This window comes from Crocodylus siamensis, chromosome 3, assembly GCF_052110815.1.
Source record: "Crocodylus siamensis isolate JL-2025a chromosome 3, ASM5211081v1, whole genome shotgun sequence".
NCBI lineage: Eukaryota > Metazoa > Chordata > Crocodylia > Crocodylidae > Crocodylus > Crocodylus siamensis.
This window is the reverse complement of record NC_143397.1, coordinates 258,893,931-258,918,271: the sequence shown is the minus strand read 5'-3', so window position 1 is coordinate 258,918,271 and position 24,341 is coordinate 258,893,931. Positions and strand designations below refer to the sequence as shown.

Below are 24,341 nucleotides of genomic sequence, written 5' to 3'. Positions count from 1 at the left end.
ACCCCGGTTGCTACTCAGGTGCCATATTAACACACCTGAGAGTTCAATCTTGCCCACGGTCTCCTAGGGCTGGGGCAGGTGGGGGCAACTCATTGAATCCCAGACACTTGCTCCGCTCCCAGGCTGGACCTCACTGCCAGTGCCTGTGCAAACAGGGACAGGGACAGAGTCCTCATGTCCAGCTTAGTCTGTCCAGCTGAGCCCTGTGGTGCTGGGTGCTGCTGTGGGGGGCCGACGGGGCTGGGCTTGTAAAGGCATGTCTCTTCTGGGTGTCTCACACATGCAAGGATGAGGCTGGTTGCAAGGCCAGTGCCCTGGGCGGGCAGGGGGGCTCATCGCCCCGGGGGGGGAGAGGAAGGTGGCAGTGAAAAGCCTTCGTACTCACCGAAGGGGGAAGGAGAGCTCCAGCTGCTCAGTGACCTGAAATGGGTGAAACAGGCTGGTTAAACAGCCGGGAATAGGCGAGCACGGGCACTTCACCAGAGACATTGGGCACGCATCAGGCAAAAGGGCTCAGCAGGATGCCCATGCCCCCCAAAGCAGCTGCCTTCCCTCCCTGGATCCTCTAATGAACCCAACAGGGTTGTCCCATCTCCCTGTCTGGACACTTGCCGGCTGAGAGAGGCTGTTTCTCCACACGCCGTACCCATTGGCGTGCGATGAAATGACCGCTCATGGAAACGGGCAACAACGTGCCCCCCCGAGGCCCCTCCAAGCAGAGCCACCCGCTGATATTTGCAGGCTGGGGACACTTTGCCTACGTGAAGCTCCCACTGCGACCGTTTGTGACTCCATAAAACTGGCCAGGTCCAGACCCCACAGGGGGTCTGGGACAAAATCCTGGTTTCACATCTGGCTGCCTTCACATCTGGATGCAGCGGCAGGGTCTCCTGAGGGCGGGCAGGGTCCCTGCAGGTCCGGGCCTCTTACCGATTTCTGAGCATCGAACATCAGGTTCTTGTAGAATTGGGTGAAGTGAGAAAAGGACATCTCGTTCCTGGCTTCCACTTCCTGGTGGGAGAAAAGGCAGACCGAGGTGGTGACAACAGGCCATAAGATCCTGTTCCCAGATCAGTGTGAGCAGGGAGCACGAGAGAGGGGCAGGAAATACAACAAAGCCGCTTCTGGAGAGACCCTTTGACAACCTTTCTCAGGAAGCTCGTTGCGTTTCTATCCAGCTGTGCCCCAAGCACAGAGCAAGGCGGAGGAGCAGGCAGGGAAGGGGAGAAGGCAGCAGGACCGAAAAAACTCAGCCCCTTTTGCTTGGTCTGTCAAACCCCGGTTGTGGGAAAGCCCTCTTCAGATCTGTAGGATGGTTCAAATCCTCAGGAAGCGTTGACCCAGTGGGAGTTTAGGGCCTTCTCTGAGGACCCTGATGGTATTTCAAGACGGTGCTACTCCTCCTCCATCCCACCAGAGAAGGGAGAAGGGGGCAGGAGGGTGTGAAGGGGGATGGGTTGGAGGACGAAAACCGAGGGAGGGTTGTTACCACGAGTCTGTCCCGCAGGAACCGCATGTTGGGCACCCGGTAGTTGACCTGCGGCAGCACGGCCTTGAGATCCTTCACGGTGATACTGCAAGGCACACAAAGCAGGAGTCAGGCTGCAGAGAGGCATGTGGATAGTCTGGGCTCAGGGCCAGGGACCTAGGGCACAGCCTGGGGAGCTCGCTGTCTCGGAGGGGCCTGCTGGGCGGACTTTGATCTAGAGAGGTTTTCCTTTGAGGTTTAACACGTGCCTGCTTTGTTTGGAGCAAAGACACTCCAAACAGCTGATGGCACGGTAGAGATTTGTATGCCTGCGAATAAACACCCCCAGCACATTTGCGTGGGGGGCATGCGTCCGTCTGCCTACAAGTCTTTGGTTTGAACCCTGAATCCCCAGCCTAGGCTGCCCACCCGCCTCCCCGGCTGGGCATTCAGGTTAGCAGAGGCGGGCGTTGCATCTACAAACACTTTATTGTGCTTATGGTTTTCACTGGGTTTTCTTGAATGCCCCTGGGAGCCACTTGTGGGTGGAAGACGTGCAATATCTGATGTTTGCACCCTATTTTTGTTCTTGAACGGTGGAAAAGCAGTGAGTAGACCAGGCCACAGGTCAATTTGGCTGCAAAAATGGCTCCCCTGGGCACTAAACTCACCATCAACAACGTTAAGACAAATATCAAGATATCCGAGAACTTGCCAGGCTCCAGCTGGGCCCGGGCAAACCAGCGATTTCATGGCTTGGTGGTCAAGCTGGAAGATCAGAAAGCAATTCATTTCATGTTGTCTCAAAACAGGGGCGGGGGGAGGGAGTGTCGGACTTTTTGGCAGGCCAAGAAAGCCATTTTGTCCACCTTTTGCACCTTTTTTCATAAAAGCAAATGGGGTTTGGAAGCTAAGGTCTGACCACACAGACGGATTTGGTCATCAGTCACAAAATGGAGGAGACGGTTGTCTTCTGCTTGGGCACGGGAGATCGGGGCTCAGACTGTCTCTCTAGTCAGCTCAGAGCAAGGGCTTGATCCTGGGCTCCTCACACGCGGGGCAGCCCCCAAACCACAAGGCTATCAGCTTTCTGGGGTGGGTTTTGGTCAGTCTTGATGGTTGGGGCTGTTCCATGTGGCACGATGGGCTTCAGTAGGCATCAGGGCAGAGACTGGCACTCAAGGGCTATCCCCGCTTGACCAACAAGCCATGAAATCACTGGTCTGCCCGGTCCCAGATGGAGCCTGGCAAGTTCTCGGATATCTTGATATTTGTCTTAACGAGTGCCCCCCTACAAGTCCATGCACAATCCAACTCTGTTGTTGATGGTGAGTTTAGCGCCCAGGGGAGCCATTTTTGCAGCCAAATTGACCCGTGGCCTGGTCTACTCACTGCCTTCCCACCGTTCAAGGACCAAAATAGGGTGGAAATGTCAGCTATTTCACATCTTCCACCCACAAGTGAGTAGCTCAAAGGATCTAGCCCAAAGGATCACAACAATCCATGTCAGGAAGGTTGAAACCAGCCATTTGGCGGCTTCTGACCTTTCCCTTCATCTTTTTTTGCTTTGGAAACTTGTCGCGAAATCCATCCCTGAGTCACTCGTGGGCCAGGCAGGCCCCGAGCTCCATTTATCATGGAATAAATGATCCGAAAAATACCCATCACGGGAATAAGCTAGAAAAAATGCCCATCTGGGCCAAACCCAAGCACTCAGCCCGGCTATCCATTGTCAGCCTGTTGCCGACTTTCATAGATTTCACAGATTTCATAGACATCAGGGCTGGAAGGGACCTCAGGAGATCATCGAGTCCAGCCCCCTGGCTTCCGACAGGAGATGGCGGCATCCTCCCCTCCCCGACAGCCACTTAGTGCAATTTCTGGGATTTCAAAGGCCTGGGTGAGATCCTCCAAAACGAGACCTCGTCTGCCCCAGAAGGGCTGGTCGGCACCATGGTGCTGGTCACAGACCTCCTCCTCGCCAAGAGGCAGCTGGGATGGGCTCAGAGCTGACCTGCCATATGCTACCACTTGCATCGGGGTCACTGTGCTGCTCTGAAAGGCAGTTTTCTTCTCTTTCCTGCCCAGCCCCGATGTGAGTTGCGCATATACTGAGCCGGAGATCCCAAGATCCGGGTCAACTCATGCCACGGGGAAGGAGCCGCAGGAAGGAGGGAGCCCCCCCCCACTTCCCTGAGTACTCAGAGCTGCCCCGGCCCAGCTGTATTGGCTGGCGACTTGCAGACCGGAGATGCTCACATATTAAGGGCCTGATCCTGGGAGGTGCTGGGCACCTGCTGAGCCCCACAGGCTCCCCGTGACTTATGAGGAATGCCTTGCCAACTAGTCTTTGTTGCACGATGCAACGCGCCCGATAAAATCACCTCCATGGGAGTATGATAGAGCTGGGAGCAGGCAGGATGCCCTGGGGACCCCTGCAGCAATTCTCTGGGGGCTTTCCCCCCTTGCCGCGAGCCTGAGACAGCCTCGCACAGCCAGCAAGGCCACGACGGCTGGAGGACATCGCCCTGTTTTGCAAAGAGCCGATGGTTCCTCCCATTCTCGTCCCGTTTTCTGCATCATTTCCTGCCCCCTTCCTGGACAGACCCCCCCACTTCCTGCCTGATGTCCTGTTTACGGCACGCAGTGGGGCCAAAAGGTCTCCCTCCACCCCCTGCTGCTGCTCCTCATTAGCGCCTCGGGCAGAGCAGGGCCCCGATGGTGCAGGGGCCCCGCTCTGGGGGAGCAACATGATAATTATTCCATGATAAAGCAACGCGGAAAACCCTGCTCTCTTTTCCCCTCCTGCACCAGCTGCCCCACGGCTCCTGTATCGTCCAGCAGCCCTGTCCCACTTCCCCGGCTTCTGTTCATTCCTGTTTGGCTCCCGAGCCCAGGGTGAGGGGCCCGGGATGTCCTGCCCCTTGCCGCAGGGCTCAGGCCTTTTCCCTCCTCACGGCGACAAGGAGCTATTAGATCTGGCTCCCAGATGGCCCCAAGGGAGAACCAGGCTTTGTCCCGCTGCCTTCACACGTGCGAGGCTCCTGGTGATGCTAACGGGGGCTCTAAAAGAGAGCTCGAGCGGTGGCACTGGGGCATCCGCTGCAAGGGCATGAAGACCCAGAGAAATGAGCCTTTCTGAGCCGGCTTGCATAAGGCATTGGGATGCAAGGGGTCAGCTGCTGTGCCTAAAGGGCGACCACTCCTCTTCCCAGTCCCCTTGCTCATCTGCGTGAGATGAGGGTCTCTTCTCCTTGGCCTCGTCTGACCAACTCTTTGCCCCAGGGAGTAGAGGGGGGAAAGTTTCCTATGAGCAGGGACGTCACTCACCTGCCTTCTCTCGTCCTGTCCATCCCATCAAAGAGTTTCCGCAGCCACCTAAGGAGGGAACAGAGAAGAAGAGGGTCAGCTTGGAGCCAGGGGTCCCCTCAAGTGCTGGGGGACCAGGCTGGGCCTTCTCCGCAGGGGATGGAGCCTCATGGAGAGCTGGTAGCACCCCCGGGCCCCTCCGGATCGTCGGTGCTCTTTAGGATTAGTAATTGCATGGCCCCAAATCGGACCTCATGCAAACAGACCCTTCCCCACCCTTCGCTTCCCTGTGCCCCCCAAAGACGCCCTGTAGCCAGCCCTGCTCGGGAATGACTGCGGGACCTAGAAGCTGAGGTCCAGGGGATCCCAAGTCCTGCCCCTACCTCTCAATCTGCAGCGGTGTCTGGGCTTTCTGAGTGTCTGTCACCAGCCAGTTCAGGCCTGCTACCCACAGGCTGACGTCTTCCTCGCAGAAGGCTGCGGGCGAGAAGGGACGAGTCAGGCCAAGGTGGCAGGAGATGACTTGAGGTGGGGCTGGGCTGCAAAGGCAGCTTCTTCTCCTGAGCTCAGGGGTATTGTGGCTGCGGGGTTTAGGAGATGCTCTGCTTCATACATCCCCTCCTCCCTCTCGGTACTCACTGAGCTAATTTCAGCCTAAAATCGGCATTGCTACACCGACGATAAAAGGGAGGGACGTGCAAGGAGAAAGATTGGCTTGGAACTGCTGGGGGAAGTGTCCTGTCTCCCCCCTGCCCTGTGGCCCTCTCTCCCAGCCTGTGTGGCCACGTCCTACTGTCTTCCACGGCTGCCGCCCATCCTCTCCCTGAGACCAGGGGCGAGATGGTTGGGGCTCCCAGGTGCCTGAGACCTCAACATTTGCAACCCCCCAGGGAAGAGCGAAGATGTCTTTCATCACCCGCCCTTCATCCAGCACTGACCGGCCACACTGAGAGTCCGCAGCCTGAAATCGGGTCCATACAGGATGATGAAGCACATGGCGGAGTCCAGTTTCCGAGCATCTTCTGGATATCGTTCAAAATCCCGGGAGTTCTTCCCTGGGCGGATCTCCTTGATCTCTCGGATGTCAACTGGGGAACAATGAGATGACCTTGTCACACTTCCCCAGAGGGACCTCTTCCTAAGTCTTTCGTGCCAGGAATTGGGGCAGCTTAATGAGTAATAAAGACGTAGTCCTGCAGCGGCATGCAGCTAACTGGATCGTGAACTGCTCTGTGCATCTCACGCATAAAAGTAATGTTACTCGTCACTGAAATGCAGCTACTTCTGGGATGGAGCACAGCAGGACACTGTTTCAGAGAGGGGGTGAGCAAGTAAAACCTCAGGAGGAAGGGAGGGAGGAGGACACTGATCCTACTGGTGTGAAAAGTGCCAGGGACTTCATGCAAGTACAACCAGGCAGGACCTGAAGGTTATCTGGGTAGCGCAGGGCTACGGGGCTCTGGATCCCACATCTCAGGGGGAAAAGCACCCTCTGCATAGGCTTTTCTGGTGAGTGTCCCCTACAAGTCCATGCACAATCCAACTCTGCACCTTGGCTTATGCGTTGCACACCTATGTATGCACGAGAGCCCGTGAGCCAAGTGCACCGGGCAGCACTCAATGGCAACCCTCGAAGAACCAGCTCAGAGGGGGACATTGTCCTGGCTGCAGGGAGGCTGGGACTCGGAGACTAGACTAGAGGCCAACCAGAAAATGCCTGAGTATGGAGTCTCCCCCTCCTCCCATAGCAGAAAGCCTTGTTGTTCCCAGTGCCCCCGCTTCCCCAGCAGTTATTTGGAAGAGACAGGGCCACAGCCTGGACTTTGCTTGGGCAGAAAGCCCGGCCTGAGGCGCATTATGTGCCCCCCTAAGCTCTACCCCATTAGGGCTGATGAAGGATTCAAGTGGTGCTTCAGCCTTGTGCTGCCCTTTCTGCACAGCCTGGGATTTCTCAAGGCAAAAGCGACATGCTGGTGGTCTCCCCAGGCACATCTCTAGCAGGGAACCCCCTCCCCACCCGAGAGTACCCACTATTTGCCCAAGTCATGGACTTACAATGCACGGTGCTGGGCACAGATGAGAATTAATGCACGGCTCACCAAGGCCAGAGAAAGGGTGTCGCAAGCATTAAGAAGCAAAGGTGTTTTCATCGGGCACGTGCTTGCGTCTGGGGGACGTGATGCAGAAGGGCCCTGCAAGACCTAGCGGGGGTTAGGACCAAGGGTCAGAGATGGTGCCCGGGGCGCAGGCCTGAGGTGGGGGGCGGGGTGGTGGTGTTCTCCACTGCGATGGAGAGAGGCAGCAATATGTGTCTCAGCAGGAGCCGACCACGGGACTTGTCAGCAAAAGGCAGACGGAGAATTCAGCTTGGGCCGAAGGAGACACGTCTGCAGCAGAGAGGTCGGTCGAGTGCATCCCCTCCACGGAGAGAGCAGCGGGGTATCTGCTGGCAGGTGAGGTTACCCAGAAGTAAGGTAGGAGAAGAGAAGGGGAGTAGGAGGAGAAATAAGTGCAGGCAGATGGGGAAGCGGTGCCTGGAAGAGGACAGGGGTCAGGCATGGGTCCAAGACGCTGGACGGCAGCTGATATCGGGGTTCAGAGGGAGCCGGGATGAGGGCAAGGGGGGAGAAGGGGCTGGCACCGGGGCAATCAGCCTGGCAGCAGGATTTCTGCCAGAGGCGCAGGGGGATGAAGCAGGTTTGTGCCCATCGAGAGGGAGCAAAGAGGGCAGTGCCAGCCGCCCTCCCCAGCCCCGCTCTTGCCTGGCAGCCAGCGTCTCCGCGTGGGGATTTTCCACCTCCCTCCGTGCGGCAAAACCAGGAGCATGTCCTACCGCAAAGAAACCTCTCTATTAAATCCGAGTCCTTTAGCTGCCATTATGGGCAGACCACACAGAATTAGGAGGGGCAAAACCGTCTGTGAAGGGTGGGTAACCCTAGCCTGGTAGACGCCACAAGAAGCAGGGGCTGATGGGGGGCTAGGACACGCAGCCCCAGGCTATGTCCAGCGGGGAGGTCCTGGCCTCCAAGCAGTTAATGGAAGCCCTTTTTGCCATTGCTTTCCCACAAGCCACAGCCCCCCTGGGCATGACCATGGGGGTGGGGAGGTTAGCATCACGAATGGGTATGGAAACAAAAAGGCTCTGCTCTCTTGTGCACCCCTTCTCCCCGTGCCTGCCAGCACAGCAGAGGGGCAGAAAGGACCGGGAGTGGGGCAGCACATGGGGTGAACGGGGTCTGCGATGCCTCTGCTTGCTTCTTGAGCCATCAGTGGAGGGCAATAAAATGGTTGTGGGGCTGGGGGACAGGACTGGCGAGGAGAGGCTGAGGGAACTGGGCTGATTGAGGCTGCAGAAGAGAAGACCGAGGGGGATTGACCAGCAGCCGCCACCTCCCTGCCGGGGGGCTGCACAGAGGCTGGAGCTGGGCTGGTCTCAGTGGGGGCAGATGACAGGACAAGCAGCAATGGGCTCAAGCTGCAGCAAGGGAAGTGGAGGTTGGATATTAGGGAAAACTTTCTCACTTGGAAGGTAGTAAAACACTGGACAGGCTCCCCAGAGAGACTGTGGAGTCTCCATCCTTGGAGGTTTTTAATACTACACAAAGCTTTGTCTGGGATGCCTGGAGCAGGGGCTTGAACTAGATGTGACCTCCTGAGGTCCCGTCCATCCCTCATTGTCTCCGATTCTGTGATCACAGAGCCTGTGCAGAGGGGGAGAAGGCTTGCACTGAGACTAGCTCTGCTGGGTGTGAATGAGGGGCAGGCCCCAGGGCAGGGGACAGGGGGGCAGGTCCAGGGTGCAGCGAGATGGACTCAGGGGAGCACTGGAGGGGCCAGGCCCAGGGCAGGGGGTCCCTGGGCATTTCGGTGCTCCCCCATTGCTGACCAACAAGCTATGAATCCCATGCCAGGCTGGCGTGCACCCCAGGGAAAGGATGGAGGGATGCCATCTGTGAGCACTGACCAGCAAACAGCTTGCAGAGGTCGGGCCTCCTTCCTTGACCGCCCAGTTACCGCAAACACCAGCACGCCGTCAGGTGCGTGGCTGCCAGCGTCCCTGGAGCTGGCAGGGCCTGGCGGGATGCTAAAGCACCCACGTGCCCTCATCCTGCAACCCAGCCCGTTTCTCTCCCCTCAAGCAGCCTTGTGCACGGTCCTGGCCCCCTCCGCTGCCTGGACTCTGCTCTCCCACTGGTCTCTGCCAGCTGGTACGTCCCTGCTGTCCTTGCCTTCAAGCCAGGGCAGCCTTCAGCAAGGCCAGGCAGGTCACGCACGCCAGCGGTGTCAGCCAGCCAGGGTCAGCGTCCGGCCAGGCTCATTTCTAGCCTGGCCCCAGATGGCATCTACCAGGTCTGAGGCCTGTCAGGTGCTGCTTGTTGAGCTGAGACGGGAGAAGGGCGAGGTGGACGGACGCACTGGAAACGCAGTGGCTGCTGTTAATCCGCAGGACCCAGGGACTCCTTCGCTCCTTGCTGAAATGCAGCCAGCTCTGGGGTAGAGCTCTGCCAAACCTGTGCAGAGCTGCTGCACAACAGTCTGGGGTATGAAAGGGAGGAGGATCCTCAGTGCCGCACCAAGGGCATCGCAACTTCTGTTTGCTCAGTGTTATCCCTGGGCTTGACGCCCAGGTCAGCACTGCCCAATGCATGCAGCGTCCCAGGAGATCTCGATCAATGGCCGTATCTCCTCCAAGGGAAACTGAGGCCAGGATACCTCCTACTGACCCTGCAGCATGCTGGGACCCTGGGGTCACTCCAGACCCCCCCCCGCACCTTAGCACTGACTCAGAGGGAAGAGCCGTGCGCACCGGGTCGGGACCGGAGCCACTTCCCGTGCTAGCAGCATTTCAGAGGCAGCCTTCCCTTCTGCTTCCCTTTCCCCCTTATCTCTGTTCACCTTTGAGCAGGGACGCCTATCTCTCCCCCTCCCTCTGTAATCAGTTACCCCCAGGCTGACTGTGGATGAGATAAGCAGGAGCAAAGGGCCCCGGGTCATCTGCCCTGGGTGGGTCTGGTGCAGAGGGTGGCACGGGGGGGGGGTGCATTACCCCCCAGGCTAACACCTTTCCTCTCCCTGCTATTCCAGCTGTTTCTCATCTTCCCCTCCGGGTCCCATGTGAATGCAGGGCCCCATTCACGGGCCTTATGCTCCTCGTCCACAGGGCCAAAGCACCCTTCCCCAACACTGTCCTGCTAGTACATCCCCCGCTGCATTGGATGGGCTGAGCAGGGTCCATAAAAGCCAAGACTAGCAGAGGATGCTGCCCAGAAAGGGTCTGAGGGCCAAGCGTTGACTGGGCTTTGCAGTGGGGATGCCGAGACCCACCAAACTCAAAGCAGGACAGAAACCAGCTATAAAGTTGTGACACATTTTCAAGCACTAACTGTAGCTGGCTGGCTCTTTTGATAGTGGGAGGGGCATTTTTATGGCGTGATCGTTACTTCGCACGTGTGGCCTGACTAAATGTATTGAGCATTTCACCAGTGAAATGTGTGATATAGGTAGTGTGTGACAAGGGCCCTAGAGGTGAAAAGCCCCACACGCCAGCATGCCCAGATCCAGCAAAGCTTTCCAACCTTTGTCTATCACATCTCCCCTCTGCTGCCCTCCAGGTTAGCAGAAGAGGGGGGGAACTTCCTTCTCGGCTCATCAAAGTTGCTCTTGAATAGGCTGGCATAGCCCACCTCTTTCTGGAGATGCCCAGACTGGGAACAGCTTCCCTGCACCGGTCCTGTACGCGCTCTGCGTCGCTTATACACATCACAGAACAGCAGCAAAAATCATCCTTTCGCTAGCTGAGTCGCATGTGAAAATACACGCCGACATCTTTTCATCGTGGTAGATTTTGATTTACTGTGGTAAATTAGACCACCTCCGACATGTTTTATTTTTAGCGCGGCCAATTGTTCCAGCAGGATTATGACCGTGCTGTGACAGCTCTGCCGGGGCTGGGCAGGGAGTTGGTTGCAGCGTTGGGATCCAAGCTGCCGAGTTCCTGGCTGCCAGGAAAACACGCCCTGTCCCGTGCAAACAACGTGCCATCACTGAGGTCCTCAATGCAGGTCCCCTGCTTGCAAACCCTTTGCCCACTCCCCAGATGAACGGAAGCCCAGGGCAGAAGAAGAAGAGCGCTCTGCAGCTCACCGCCCTCGCCCTCTTTTCCTCTCCAGCCACAACCAGAGGAGACACCCAGCCAGCCCGTTTCCCGGCCTCTATTCTGGGATGGTGCAGGAAGCAACCCGACACAAACAAAGAGCCGGGTTTGGAGGGCAGGGCTGGCTTCTCCTACGCACACACGGAGGAGAGAGCAGATTCTGGACAAAAATGCCTTGGAAAATGTCCCCGTGATTTCTCCTGGTGGAGGGAAGCGAGAGGAAAAAATGCTACGGGTGACAGACGTGAATCTCGCTGCTCAGCCCACTTCCAGCAGACGCCTGACGATTTGAGGAAGGAAAGCCATGCAAGACCACAACGAGAAGAGAATAAATGCCGTACAATAGATGGATGAAGCCAGAACGGAGGGAAAGGAAGGACTCGGAGGCCGAGGGGAAGAGATACGTCCTTGTTCTCTCCCGCCATGTGCATTAGGAAGTGCCCAGGCGGGACAATGTGGGAAGGGAAGGCAGGGCAGCAAATTCTCCCTGTGCCCCAGGCCAGACCTGGACCGCGAGGCTGCTTGCAGGCTGGATCCGTGGGTCAAGCGGTGATTGCAATGGGGGCTGGTGGCAGAGGCCGTGGGGGCAGCGCAGGCCGCCACCGGGTGAGTGGGGCCGTGTTGCTGACTGCCACATCCACTGGGCCCCGTAGCCCCACGTTTTGGGCAGGTCTGCCCCCAGGGCCCTGCCTGGCCAGGGTGGAGCAGCTCTGCAGGGCAGATCCATACGTCTGACACCGGGAACGATGGGATGCAAAGAAAACCTGCGTCTACGTCGTCTCGTGCGGGCTGGTGGGTCAGCCACCCCCCACCCACAGCAAGGGGGACCTTGCGCGAGGGCCACGTGCCACTCACGAAAGCGTTTCCTTTCCTGCCCAGAGCGGCCCATCGTCACTGCAGCGCGCACTGCCGGCTGGGCCGCACAGCTCTTCCCCTTCCCTCGCGCTCTTCAGAGAGGCGCCCCCCTCCCCAGGCCGGGCTGAGCTCATCTTTAATTGAAGACGTCTGCCCAAAGGTGGCAATTTAAGCCTCCGCCAGCCCTGACCGCAGGGCGTTCCTCCCCTCCGCAGCGCCGTCTGCGGTGCGCTCCATTATCCTCGCTGCAGCAAATGCAGCCGGTGGGTCACCAGGGTGGGGTTTCCGTGCTGGACTCTGTCTCGGCCGGTCAGAGACCGACGCTATTTCCAACTGCTCGTGCACGGAGCTGGGTCAATGGGCTTTTCCTGCCGGGCCAGCCTCGCCTCCCCGGGGGCACAGGTTGCAATTAGACACGTGCTGGAAACCCCGTGGTCTAGAGGGTCTCCTTTGGCGCGCGAAGCCCAGCCCTGCCGAGCGCCTCTCCTGCTTCCACTTGCCTCCGATGCTGGCGTCTCGTGATTGTGCATCTTAGTTTATTGTTCACAAGCAAAGTCTGGGCAGGCTAAAGGCAGCGGGAGCAGTAGCTGCCGTGTCAGACTTCAACATAGCTCCCAGGGTACCATCATTAATACAAGCATCATGGTCTCTGCTGACATTAATGGACGCGGCAGTGATGCTAATCTCCTTTGAACCCGCTTCTCGAGGCTTGCTGTTCACCGTGGTGGGCTAACAGCAGCTCCATCTGCTTTAACTGCGGCTCGACAGATCGGGCTTGGCCCTGCTGCAATGAGAAGCAGGGGCTGTTTGTCTGGGTCTGTAGCGCCCCGTGCCGTCGCATCAATCGCTGGGCTCGTTTGTTAGAAGCACAGCCCTTGCCCTCTGCAGAGGAAAGGTGGTTTTGTGAGCCAGGCACTGGGAAAGTCGAGAGCTGCTACATCCCGTGGCAATAAGTGACAAACTTTCTTTCTTGTGCTGTGGTTGTCCCGGGGAGGCCGTGCTATTGCCGGAAACGGGGTGAAGTCTCAGCTGGAAAAAGCCGATAACGTGAACAAGCGCCCCAGGGTGCAGGGAGACCAGGGGTGCATCCTCATCGTGAATGCAGAGGGGGTGCCCAGATGTTGAGGTCCATTCTGGCCCTGTTCAGACATGCATCTTAGGGCAGGATGTATGCCACCGGTGACAAAGTTTGCCAGTGGAGCAGACTCCCATTGCAGGGAAGAAAGTCCTTTACAAAGAGGCTGACCGGGCGACCTATATGACTTATACCAACATGACCTATAGCCGCACTGTCTGTCACCGTGGTCTGGGGCCGATGGCTCCTAGCTGGGAGGCTGCTGGCATGGAAGCTGCAAACAAAATCTCAGTTCTCCAGCCTTTCCGCTCATGGCTCGGCCTTCAAAGACGCAGCTGGAGACATGTCAGAGACTGGGGAGGAGCATGGGACTAGCATGGCCAGAAGAAGAAATCCCCCTTCCCTGGACCCTAATGGTAGTGATGGGGCTGAGAGGGACCAGGCCAGCACTGGCACAACCCCCCAGAGCCCTCCGGATGTGCGATAACTGTGGAAGAAGGAAAGCAGCTCGGGGGCCCTTTATCCGGCAAAGGCTGCGATTAGCAAGAAACAATCAGTGCTACGTGGAGGGAGACAGCCAGCGCCGGGTTATTGTGAGGCAGGAGTGAGCAGGAAATGGGTCATTTCCCGGGGAATTTCCAGCTCCAGCTGGGCTTGTGACACAGGGCAGGTAGGAAGGAGCAGGGGTGGGAAGAGCAGGGAGGGAGCTACGGAGGTGAAAGGAGGAAAAGAAAATCCTGAGCTGTTCAGAGCAGGCAGCGGCTCTGCATGACGGCGGCTATCTGGAGGATACAGCGCAGCTCCTCTGGGTCCAGGGCCCTTGTCGGAAAGGTTCACGGGGTGGAAGGAAATGTGCCCCTGGTCAGACTGGCACAGACCGGGCGAGTTTTTCCCTTCCACTGTAGTGGCAGGTTCCTAGGATCTCTATTAACAGCTTTTACAGAAGCAGGAGGTTGCCCACCGCGGTCCCCCCCGGCAGCTTCGGGTGTGATGTCTTGTGTTGTGTCAGGGTCGACTGTGTCGTTTTGCTCCGAGGCCTGTGCGGGGGGCTTGGGCAGGGCTGATCCTGCCTCGGGCAGGGGGGTTGGACTCCCAGCCCCACTCCTCTACAGTCGCATGCTCCAAGTCCTGGGGAACTGGCCACCGGGAAGGAGCACAGCTTTGCAGCTCGCTGCTCTGGACATCTGGTGAGCAGACCAAATAAAGGAGAGGGGACTTGGCCGATGACTGTCCGAGAGGCAGTTCCCATCCAGCAGGTTAGTCATCACCAACAAGGGCCTGGACTGGTGCCATAAATCGCCTGGGGCAGATGTTAGTCATGTCCTGGAAGGCATGGCTGGACGGCAGCAGCCGAGGAGGGCAATGCGGGAGCGCAGACCCAGCCGACCCTGTGGAGCGAAGAGAGAGACCAAGGATCTGCCGGCCTCTCCCTGAAAATATGACCACGGTCCAAGGAGGGAGAGAAACGGGAGGAAAGAGCGAGTCAGGGCACGTCTGCACTGCAGACTGAAGGAGAGGGACACCTGTCTGGGGACACGACCGCACAAGCACCCCTGCACGGCCACGTCTGAGGCACGCACGAGTCCCTTATTACTGCTCCCCAGTCAACTGTGGCAGGGCTCTCTGTGCTCCTGGGGGGTTGTAGGAAGACACCGGAGGACAGCCAACATGTCAGCGATTTAGTCTGCATCTCAGTGCAGAGCTGCACGCTCCCCTGAGTTAAAATGGAGCCTGGGCTTTAACTCATACGTGCTGTCGAGTCAGCTGGCGCTGGATCAAAGCACCCCCAGGCCCGGTGGAGAAATGAATATGTGTTGGGCTCAGGCTACAGCCAGAGTCCTGGTTAGCTCCTCAGTGGGCCATCTACATGCTCATTAATGCACTTTAGGTAATGCACATTGAATCTAGTACCTCCATTGTGAGGTACTAGAAAAATGCACATTAGCCTATTTTAATGCATATTAGCTAAAAAGCATGGTTTTTGGTGATGCTTTAATGTGCATTAAAATGGGCTAATTAAAGTGCATGTGTAGACATGCCCACTAGTGCAGACAAACCCAGAGAGGAAAACTGAGGAGAGGGAGCAGGGGTAGGGACGATGTGCGGGGCTGTGGACCTCACTCAGGGCCAGCAAAGAAAGAGGAAACCATCTGTTACCCCATCAGGATGTCGGATCGAGATAAAAGAGGGGCAGGGGGCTCAGCTCGGTGTGGGCTGGCCGGACCAGGGCGTGGAAGGGGGGATGGGGATCAAGAAGGTACCAGCTGACATTAAGCAATGGCCTAAGGGGGAGGATTTGGGGCTGGACGTCGGCACCCGGTACAGGCAAATAACACCCAAATAGGCCAGACCAGTTCAACCGAGAAGCAGCAGCTGGGAATGAGGAGTGCACCCCAGCAGGCATCAAGAAATGGAAGAGAAGAAAAAGCAGTGCAAAGTCTGAGCTGCGCTCTGGGTCTTCATCCCATCCCTGCTGCTCGCGCCTCTGCAGCCCCGGCGCAGAGCGCGGCGGGACGAAGCCGTTGTACCGGGGCCGCGTCACAGCAGGCTTCGCTCGCCGGCAGGCCGTGTGCAAGCGCCCGGCATCAGCCGTGTGCAGCGCTGGTCCATTGCGGCCGGTCGGCCTTGCGTGCGGCTGGCTGCAGAACAAGGCACGTTGCTCAGCACATCTGAAACTTGCCGCCTCCTTGGCGGACAATGGGGCCTTTCATGCCGCGGGTTCCTATCCTGTCCGCCCGCAAGCACAACGTGCATCTCTGCTGGGTCGCCTCCTCCAAGCCGAGACCACCTGGGAAGCGGGAATCCTCCCACGCAGAGGCCAGGCAGGTCCGATCCCAGCGCAACGGAGAAACTGCCCGCGTTCCCCCTTGGCAAGACAAAGGCACAGAAATAACGTGTGACGCCAGGGACGAGACAGGGGAGAAGCATTTCAGGGGACAGGAGGGCACAGGCTGCAGGGGCATCTGACTGGGGAAGTGCGGGGGGGACGTCATCATCCTGAAATCCCCAACTTCAGCAACCACGGGTGGATTTCTGGTTCATTCCTGTTTTTGAGGAAGAGAAGGCTGGATGGGTTGACCAGCCCCAACTACATCATCCCAGCCAGGGTTTTGTCTTGCCGGGTCTTCAACACCTCCAACTATCTATCAAGATGCCACCACCTCTCTGGGTAACCTGTTCCAGGGCTTCACCACCCTCTGAGTGAGAAAGGTTTTCCTAATATCCAACCTCAACTTCCCTTGCTGCAGCTTGAGCCCATTGCCCCTTGCCCTGTCATGTGCCCCCATTGAGACCAGCCCAGCCCCATCCTCTGTGCAGCCCCCCGGCAGGGAGGTGACGGCTGCTGTTCAGTCCCCCTCGGTCTTCTCTTCTCCAGACTCAATCAGCCCAGGTCCCTCGGCCTCTCCTCACCAGTCCTGTCCCCCAGCCCCACATCCATCTTCATTGCCCTCCGCTGGACTCTCTCCAATGTGTCCACATCCTTTGTGTAGTGGACACAGCTGGACACAGGACTCCAGATGTGGCCTCCCCAGTGTCGAATAGAGGGGAGTGACCCAGGGACAAATAGAAGAGAGTGAATGACCCAGGGAAGGAAAAGAGGCAGCCCAATGTTAGCATTGTCAATCAAATCCCATTTCTTTTATGTAAAAATCCTATGGGATTTTATAAGGATGGAGCCAAGATTTCATAGATTTCACAGACATTCGGGCTGGAAGGGACCTCGGGAGATCATCGAGTCCAGCCCCCTGCCTGAGGAGCAGGAAGTCAGCTGGGGTCATAGGATCCCGGCAACATAAGCATCCAGTTTGCTCTTGAAGGTGTTCAGTGTAGGTGCTTGAACCACCTCCGATGGCAGGCTGCTCCAGACCTTGGGGGCTCGGGCAGGAAAGAAATTCTTCCTTATGTCCAGCCTGAAACGGTCTTGCAGGAGTTTGTGACCGTTCGACCTCGTCATCCGTCGGGGCGCTCTGGTGAACAAACGTTCCCCCAGATCCTGGTGATCACCCCGATAAACTTATAGGTGGCCATCAGATCACCCCTGAGCCTGCGCTTTTCCAGGCTAAAGAGCCCCATGGCTCTCAGCCTGTCATCGTAAGATCTGTTTTCCTGACCTCTGATCAGCTGGCTCTGCTCTGGACTCTCTCAAGCTTCTCCACATCCTTTTTGAATTATGGGGCCCAAAACTGGACGCAGTACTCCAGCTGCGGCCTCACCAAGGCCGAATGCATCCCAAATAAATGCAAATGAAATTACTCCAAGATCCCGGGGAAGGGAAGCGACAATTCTCACTATTCTAGAGATTTTCTGAGCCCTCCTATTGAAGCCTGCAGCGGGAATAGAGTGCTCTGTGAAATGTATGAGCATAACACCCCAAAACTTAAATTTGGGGCTACATCACCTCAACACTATTAAAAAGGTTAACTGCATTCTGCATGATTTGTTCTCATACCGTGCCCATCACTGTGGTATCTGATCCCCTTGCAACAAGATCAGCATCCCAGGGACCTCCTGGGCACTCCCTCTCCCCCAAAGCAAGGAGGAAAGTTCCCAAATCCACATCAAGCACTATCATTTTCCTTGTGATTAGAGTGACAGCCAGAAAAGTGAGTCTAAAACAGCTCCAGGCTTCTTCTTTTCCAGCAAGAATCAGCAGATCGAATACCTAAAACCAGGATTCCTGTTTTCCTGTTACTGGCCCTGCTCGTTCTGAATCGGCTAGTGCAAATGTGGTCTGCCTGTTCCCTAAACAAAACGTGGAACCTATTCCTTGTCCTGGGGACAAATCATCAGTGAGATATTTTTTAAACCTCAGAAAAGGAAGAGATAAAACATCAAATGTATCAGGGCAAGAATGACTAGGAAGATGCTGAGCCTTGTATGTGATACTAATGAGCCTGAAGAGGTGGGTAAATACTATAGCACATTGAAATAGTGACAATGTCACAGGCACACCTGGCTCTTGCAGTGCTTTTCCCTAGGTAGATCACACAGTGCTCTCCAGAGGAGCTCAGTAACATTATCCCCATTCTACAGGTGAGGGAACTGAGGCACAGAGAGGCAAAGTCCCTTGCCAAGCTACCTGGTTAGCTTATGGCAGAGGCAGGAGCAGAACTCAGGTCTCCTAGGTCTGAGTTAGCCATTAGCAGAAAATACAAGCACCAAAAACTGCATTACAGCGCAGTAACGCTCTGTGTGGGCTGACTTGGGACTAAAGCTGGGTTACGTACAGGGCTACTGCGCAGTAAGGTGTTTACACATGCCTTACTGCACAGTAACTATTCAGACATAAATTTGCTACAGGTCCTATTTAGAGAAGCAGGTTTGGGAGCTGAGGCTGGAGCAGACCTTGCATTGGCTCGGGAAGCAAGAAATGTGATGACCAAAACGGCGCCTGGTTCATGAATGCTTTAGACCCGGGAACGCAACAGTGCCTTCAGATCCACATGAGAGGACCCTGATGTCCGCATGGATCTTATTACCAGACCTCAGACCGAAAGGGAAATGGACCGCTGGTGCTCTTCTCGCGAGTGCCGGGGAGCAAATGGAGAGACAGAAAGACTTGTCACCACTGCACTCTCCTGTTCTTCTGTTTGCTGGATTTCGGGATCCCAGGGATATCGGGATCCCAGGGAATTACAATAAAAAAAACTTAACAGCTATCATTGTCTTATTGATTTTACATATTTGTATGGCCCCTTGGCTGCAGCATCTGAGCTTCTCACAACCTCTAATACATATTTAGCCTCTTAACACGTCTGGCAAGCTGAACAGGGCACCAAAGCACTAAGGGCACCAGTGAGTTTCCATTTGGTGGTCCAGATTTTATTTTCACCTAGGCTAGAAGGCTGCAAATTTTGCAGCTGGGAGGTACTTCAATGGAGATGGAGCCAGAGACAGAGCTGCACAGGCACCGCTTCTTTTCGCTGCCTGGGTGAAGCCTCCTGCCACGGAAATGCCACAAAAGCCCACCGTGGCTCCGCAGGCTGGATAAAATAGCTCTGTGGACCACATGTGGCTTGCATCGGCTGTCGGCTCCCAATCCCTGATCTAGCCCATTGGACCTAATGGTCACTTCGATGACCAAATGGAAATAGGGTCACCTTAAACAACCCAACAGCAATAGAAAATCATCCTGAGGGGCCAGCAGCTTGTCCAAGGCTGCAGCCTTAACCCATGTAGTTTGTGTCTAATGCACTGGTTCAGAAAAATGGTTATAAAAACTGAATAAAAGCAACAGAGGGAAGATAATAACAGCCTGGTGGAGGGATGTGAGCACTCGGGAAGGAGGGGAAGTACTGATTATAGTTATGTGGCGCTAACTGGGAGGAATAAGATGGACGCAAGGAAGGGAAATGCAGACCGACGGCAGCAGGCTGTTTGCATCACTGACAACTCACAATATGATCATGACTCTCACAATATTTAATGTTGCCTTCACAGCCCTGGCTCCTGCAGAGGTGCATTTACGTGAGCATCCCAACTTTCCCCTTTTAAAAATGGGAGCATCTGCCCTCCCTTGTGCTTGTATAGAAAAATAAGAGCCATGTGAACCATGTGCCCCTGTGAAAAACTGTGAACCATGTGCCCTGAAAGGCTTGAACCCAGAGATAATGAAAATTCAAAAGTCCTGACTTTTTAATTTTGAAAACAGCTCATCTCTCTCCAATGCAAGACACGCTTGGCTGTGAAACGGTCTCTCCAGGGAAGCACCGTCACCTGCATCTTTTCACCTGGGACAAAGTCCTGGGACCAGACTATAGGGAGCCATCCTGCTAAGGGCAAGGGGAATGAACTCGAACCGAGCTTGCGCACTGCCCTGCAGACGAAGCCTGTGTACACACAACCTGCCAACACGAAACCACCGAGGCACGGAAATAGGAAGTCAACCTACCTAAAAGTACCCATCCATGGGCATGAATTCCCAAACTGCAGAGCAGCACACACCACCGACCACTTGTTGCAACCCTAGCCGTACCCCTGTGCAGGGGAGAGGGACAAGTTTGGGGAAGGGAGCATGGGGAAGCTAAAGGAGAGAGTCACGGATGCAAAGTTTCTGATTAAATGTCGGCCACAGTCAGGATCCAGGTGGAGAGAGGGTCTTGAGGAGCTACTGTAATAAAAATAATGACAACACATAAGGAGGCAACCCGTGGCTGAAGGGAAAGACGGACCTGTGTCTCCTTTCTGGACTCCGAGCAGTGTCTGTGCACAGCGCAACGCCGTTCGCGGTTTCCTGGAAATCAACATCTGCATTGGGTTTGGGGCGGTCATGTCAGAACTATGTCTCCAACCCCCCCACTGCATTGTCTCCAGGGTCCCAGCTATTAAAACAGTCAGGAATCCAATCCCAGTTGTAAACAACCCTTTTCTCTTCTAATGGGAAACGATTGTGCAAGACATTACAAAGAGCGCTTTAAATATATATGCGGCATGGCTTACATTGATGCATGTGCTGTGGGACCAGCCCTGGTAAAGGGCCTGACCTGCTGCTTTTATCTACATTAAAAGAACCAAGAAGTTCCCTTGATCCATTAGGAGAAAACCTCAGTGCAAAGCAGTCAGTGGTAATTGCTCTGCCTGGAAGCCTTTTGCCCCCGGGCACGGCCATGCATCTCTGGGGGCAATACGAACAGATTCACTGCCACAGCACCCCTCCCGCTGAGTGAAAATGGAGAAGCCAGCCAAGAAACAGCTGATACCCCATTTTGGGGTGGGAGGCACGCGATGCACATGCCACACATCCCCTCAGCGCCAGGGTGAGGGTGTACTTAAAAAAATAAAATTAAAAATCCCCCCAGCCCCCAAATTTCCTCCTAGTGCAGCGGAATTAAAACACATCATCATCGCTAGCTTTATTTCTCCAAATGCCCCTATTTATAGCTCTCAAAAGCTAGCGGGCCTGCAAGTGCCAGTAATAATTAGCAACCCTAGCAGCTAACAAGAATAACACTTATTAAATGCTTTCTGAAAACGCGAGCCCACAAAACCCACTGACTTCTCCTTTTCTCTCCTAGCAGTCATGCGCTGAACCAACCCCAGCAGGCCCATTGAGCGTTACCTTCTCCGACTGCATTCCCACTGGCTCTTCAAGAAAATCTTTGCAAGCGTAGGCCCAACGTTGTGGTTTCATGTTTAAAAAAGGTAAAAGTTGTGGCTCACAAAACCATTTGACCAGGCTGGAATGAAAGGGCTGAAAGGCATGCGCAAAGCACCCTCCCGCACGTAATAGAGCTGGCTCCCAACCACCCGGTTCAAGGCAGTATGGTCATGTCCATACCCAAGCTAATATATTCTGCCCTTTAGAAGGCTAATTAGCCCCAGCAGAGCTACGGTAATGGCTGTGCGTCTTCCAGTCTCCAGGCCGGCTCTGAAGTCTCGACGCGGCACTGCTAAATGTGTTCAGTAAAAGACAGGATATTTTTAAGGATTTAAAGTCTTCCCTGGAGCATCAATGCAACCTAAAAATAAAACTGGCCAGAAACAAAAGTGAAACAGCCCCATTTATGTTTATGCCAGTAAATAGCACCAATAGTTAAAGAAAGAAAAAAAACCAGTGGAGACACCTTCACCCACTGGCTCTGCAGCTTTTTTTATTCCCTAGGTCAATTCTGTAAGGAGAGATCCTCTTGCTGCGCCCGCTTCCTTCCCCACATGCCATTTTCCAGGGCTCGTTTCACCCTCAGGACCTCCCATGTGGGCTCTGCAAAGCACGGCCGGCGAACGATGGCTCTAAAAATATTATAAGGTGGGGGGAAATTAGTTCAAACAGAGGATTTTCATCCTCACTGTGTTGTGTCATCCAAACCAGCTTTTTCGAGATGTTCTCCCCCACATCTCACAAGATAGTTTCCAAGCAGAGATTCTCCACAGCCCTATTTTTAGACAGGATTTTACTATTTTTCCCTCTGTTTAGCTCCGAAAAAAAGAAAAAAAAAATCCTCTGCTCCACTGTGTTTCATTTTACCCCCACTGCAAAAGTCCTTGCTCCGAGCCTTCGTGTGTTGGGATCTACCCCAGGCTGATGCTCACTCACTGATTTGTTATTCCCTGCCTGTCTTGATCTCTTTTTTTAATGATAGGGGGATTATTTTTTGCTGTCTCAGGGAATTCCCTCGGATTTTTCCACCCCTCAGGATTTTCTCTCCAAACCCTGGTGCCTCTAGGTGGGTTGGGACTGCACAGGAGTCGAGATCTAGTTCTGCCCTTGTCCTTATAAAAGAGGAGCTCCCCTCCTTCCTGTCCCCAGGGCTGGGAAAAATCAAGGCCCCCTTCACCAACAGGAGGGGATTAGTGATGGCCAAGTACTAGGATGGGAGCAGCAGTGGTCCCTGTGCAGGTGGAGATGGGATGGGAGCCTACGATGCACTAGAGCAGTGGGAGTTGCCTGGGTAGAGCTCACTGGGGACTAGGGTGACTACCAGTCCCTAACTGGGCGGGATGGTACTGGAATGGGAACAGCAAGTCCTGGTCCCAGGCCGCATGGCCCCGGGACAGCATTTGTGCCATATTTGCAGCATTGGGCAGGGATCGGGGTTTGGGAAGTGGCAGGTTTCCCTTTGCACACTGCTTAGAGCTGCTGGGAGTGGGATGCAGGGGTGCCATATGCCTGTGCACGCCCGCATGTGGTCAGGAGTACGGCCAGGTAGTGTGGAGAGCAGCTCCCTGCAGGTAAGTTTATGGGGAGGGAGAGGGTATAGTAGGGGTTGGGGGCAGACTGAGGCCCCCACAGTGAGGGAGGGAGTGTGGCAGGGGCATGGGCTGGGGGTTGCCACCCAGCCAGGGAGGTGCATGGAGCTGGGGGCTGGGGCAGGGAGCAGGATGGAGCCATAGGTGGCTCGTCTAAGGGGCGGTGGCGGAGATGAAAGTGGGGGCAGCTTCCCACATCTGTTTGCACTCCTGGGGGGTGTGAGGGAGCATGTGCCCCCCCAGATTTGTGAGGGGGTGGGGAGGAAAGGTGTGCATGTGTCCTGCCTTTCCATTTCAGAAAGATGGTCACCCTAGCTGGGGCAGGGATGGAGAAGGGGACTGGGAGCCCAACAAACTAGCAAGCAGAGAAAAGAGAAGGACAGAGGGGCTGGCTGCTCTTCTGCATGGGACAGGGGTGGAGGACGGGATGGGGCTCCCTTGTATAGGGCCATTGGGAGGCAGGGGGCAAGCACAGCAGTGACTGGGGAGAGAAGGCTGATGAGCCCCCTGAACGTGTGTCAAAAGCACTACTGAGGGCAGCAGAGAAGGCCAGCAGGGTCCTGGAGCAGGCACGGGGGCCTCTCGTATCCAGCCCATTTGGGATCAGTCCTGTGACTAAGTATCTGGCCCATAAATGCGTGCAGCAAGCAGCTTGCATCCCTTGCATGTACCAAAGCCAGAACATGGGTCGAAAAATATGGACTCTGGTCTCAGAGCTTAACCCATGGTTTCTAGCTGAGGCGGAGCGCTTGTACACCGCAGGAGCATACTGGAAAATCCTCCAAGATGATAGCAAAAGGTTAATTCAGAGGGAATGGCCTAACAGCTAATTTCCTTGTTGGTTTAGCTCCCTCACATCAACAGCTGCTGCATGGGAAAGACTTTATGGTGTCTCTTGACTATTTATTGCATCTGCTCTGTTTAAAGGCATACCCTCAGACTGGACCTTTTTTTAATGGGCTAGCTTAAAAATAGGCTTGCTTTAAAAAGTAGACCTGAAAGTTAAAAATATACCACAGGAAGGGATTTTTCTCTCCATGCCAGTTTCTTTCTAGGGTGGGCTGAGACAGGGCCCCTGTTCCTTTCTATGTGCGGTGTTGCCCTCCTCCATACAGGGCATGTCTACATGAGATGCTAACTGCGCAGTAGCCTAATTACACTGTGCAGTAGCATGCCAGGCAAAAACAGTGCTAATATACTACTGTGCAATAGTATCAGGCTACTGCACATCACTAAAAACCCGTGTGCCGGTGCTACTACACAGTAGCACGAATTACTGCGCGTTGGTTTAGTACTTGCTTATCCAAGTACTAAATTTAATGTACAGTAACTATGGTGCTTTGATGAACGTGTAGACGCACTCACAGGTCTGTACCTGTGTGGTTCTGTTCCCTTTTTATCAGTATTGTATTTCCACGTGCAGATTTCCTGTGGCTGCAGCAGGCACCTCCTTGGAGAGCCAGGGAAGGTCCTGCAGCCTGCTCAGAGCATCAGCGCAGTGTGGCCACATGCACAAAGGGATTAATTGCAAGAGTAGAAAGGGCAGACTGTCTCAGATGGATGGCAAATGTAACCCTGCAAGTTCCCACCAGGACCAGTCCTGCATAGCTTGTGAACCCCATAGGAGATGGCAAAAGTCATAATATCCTGAACTACTTGCCATCTACATTGCCTCCTGACTCATGGCTGAAGTTTGAAGCCGTCCTACATGTGGACATAACATGCATTTATATTACAAGCAGCAGCATGAGTTCAGTGTTGGTTAACAAACCATGTAATTAGTCTCCAAGAGC

The 24,341-nt window shown here is 55.2% G+C and overlaps 1 protein-coding gene across 1 annotated transcript in view; it reads right to left on the bottom strand.

The window, feature by feature from the left end:
- LOC149869709 (1-phosphatidylinositol 4,5-bisphosphate phosphodiesterase gamma-1-like) overlaps nt 1–24,341 on the bottom strand; it is a 57,304-nt gene that overhangs the window by 23,253 nt on the left and 9,710 nt on the right. Inside the window, exons 2-7 of the mRNA XM_090040766.1 lie at nt 5,716–5,865; nt 5,161–5,254; nt 4,799–4,846; nt 1,490–1,574; nt 931–1,011; nt 386–420 (exon numbers count right to left, since the gene is read on the bottom strand). Coding sequence (XP_089896892.1) covers nt 386–420; nt 931–1,011; nt 1,490–1,574; nt 4,799–4,846; nt 5,161–5,254; nt 5,716–5,865 — 493 coding nt within the window. The remainder of the gene's footprint in view (nt 1–385; nt 421–930; nt 1,012–1,489; nt 1,575–4,798; nt 4,847–5,160; nt 5,255–5,715; nt 5,866–24,341) is intronic.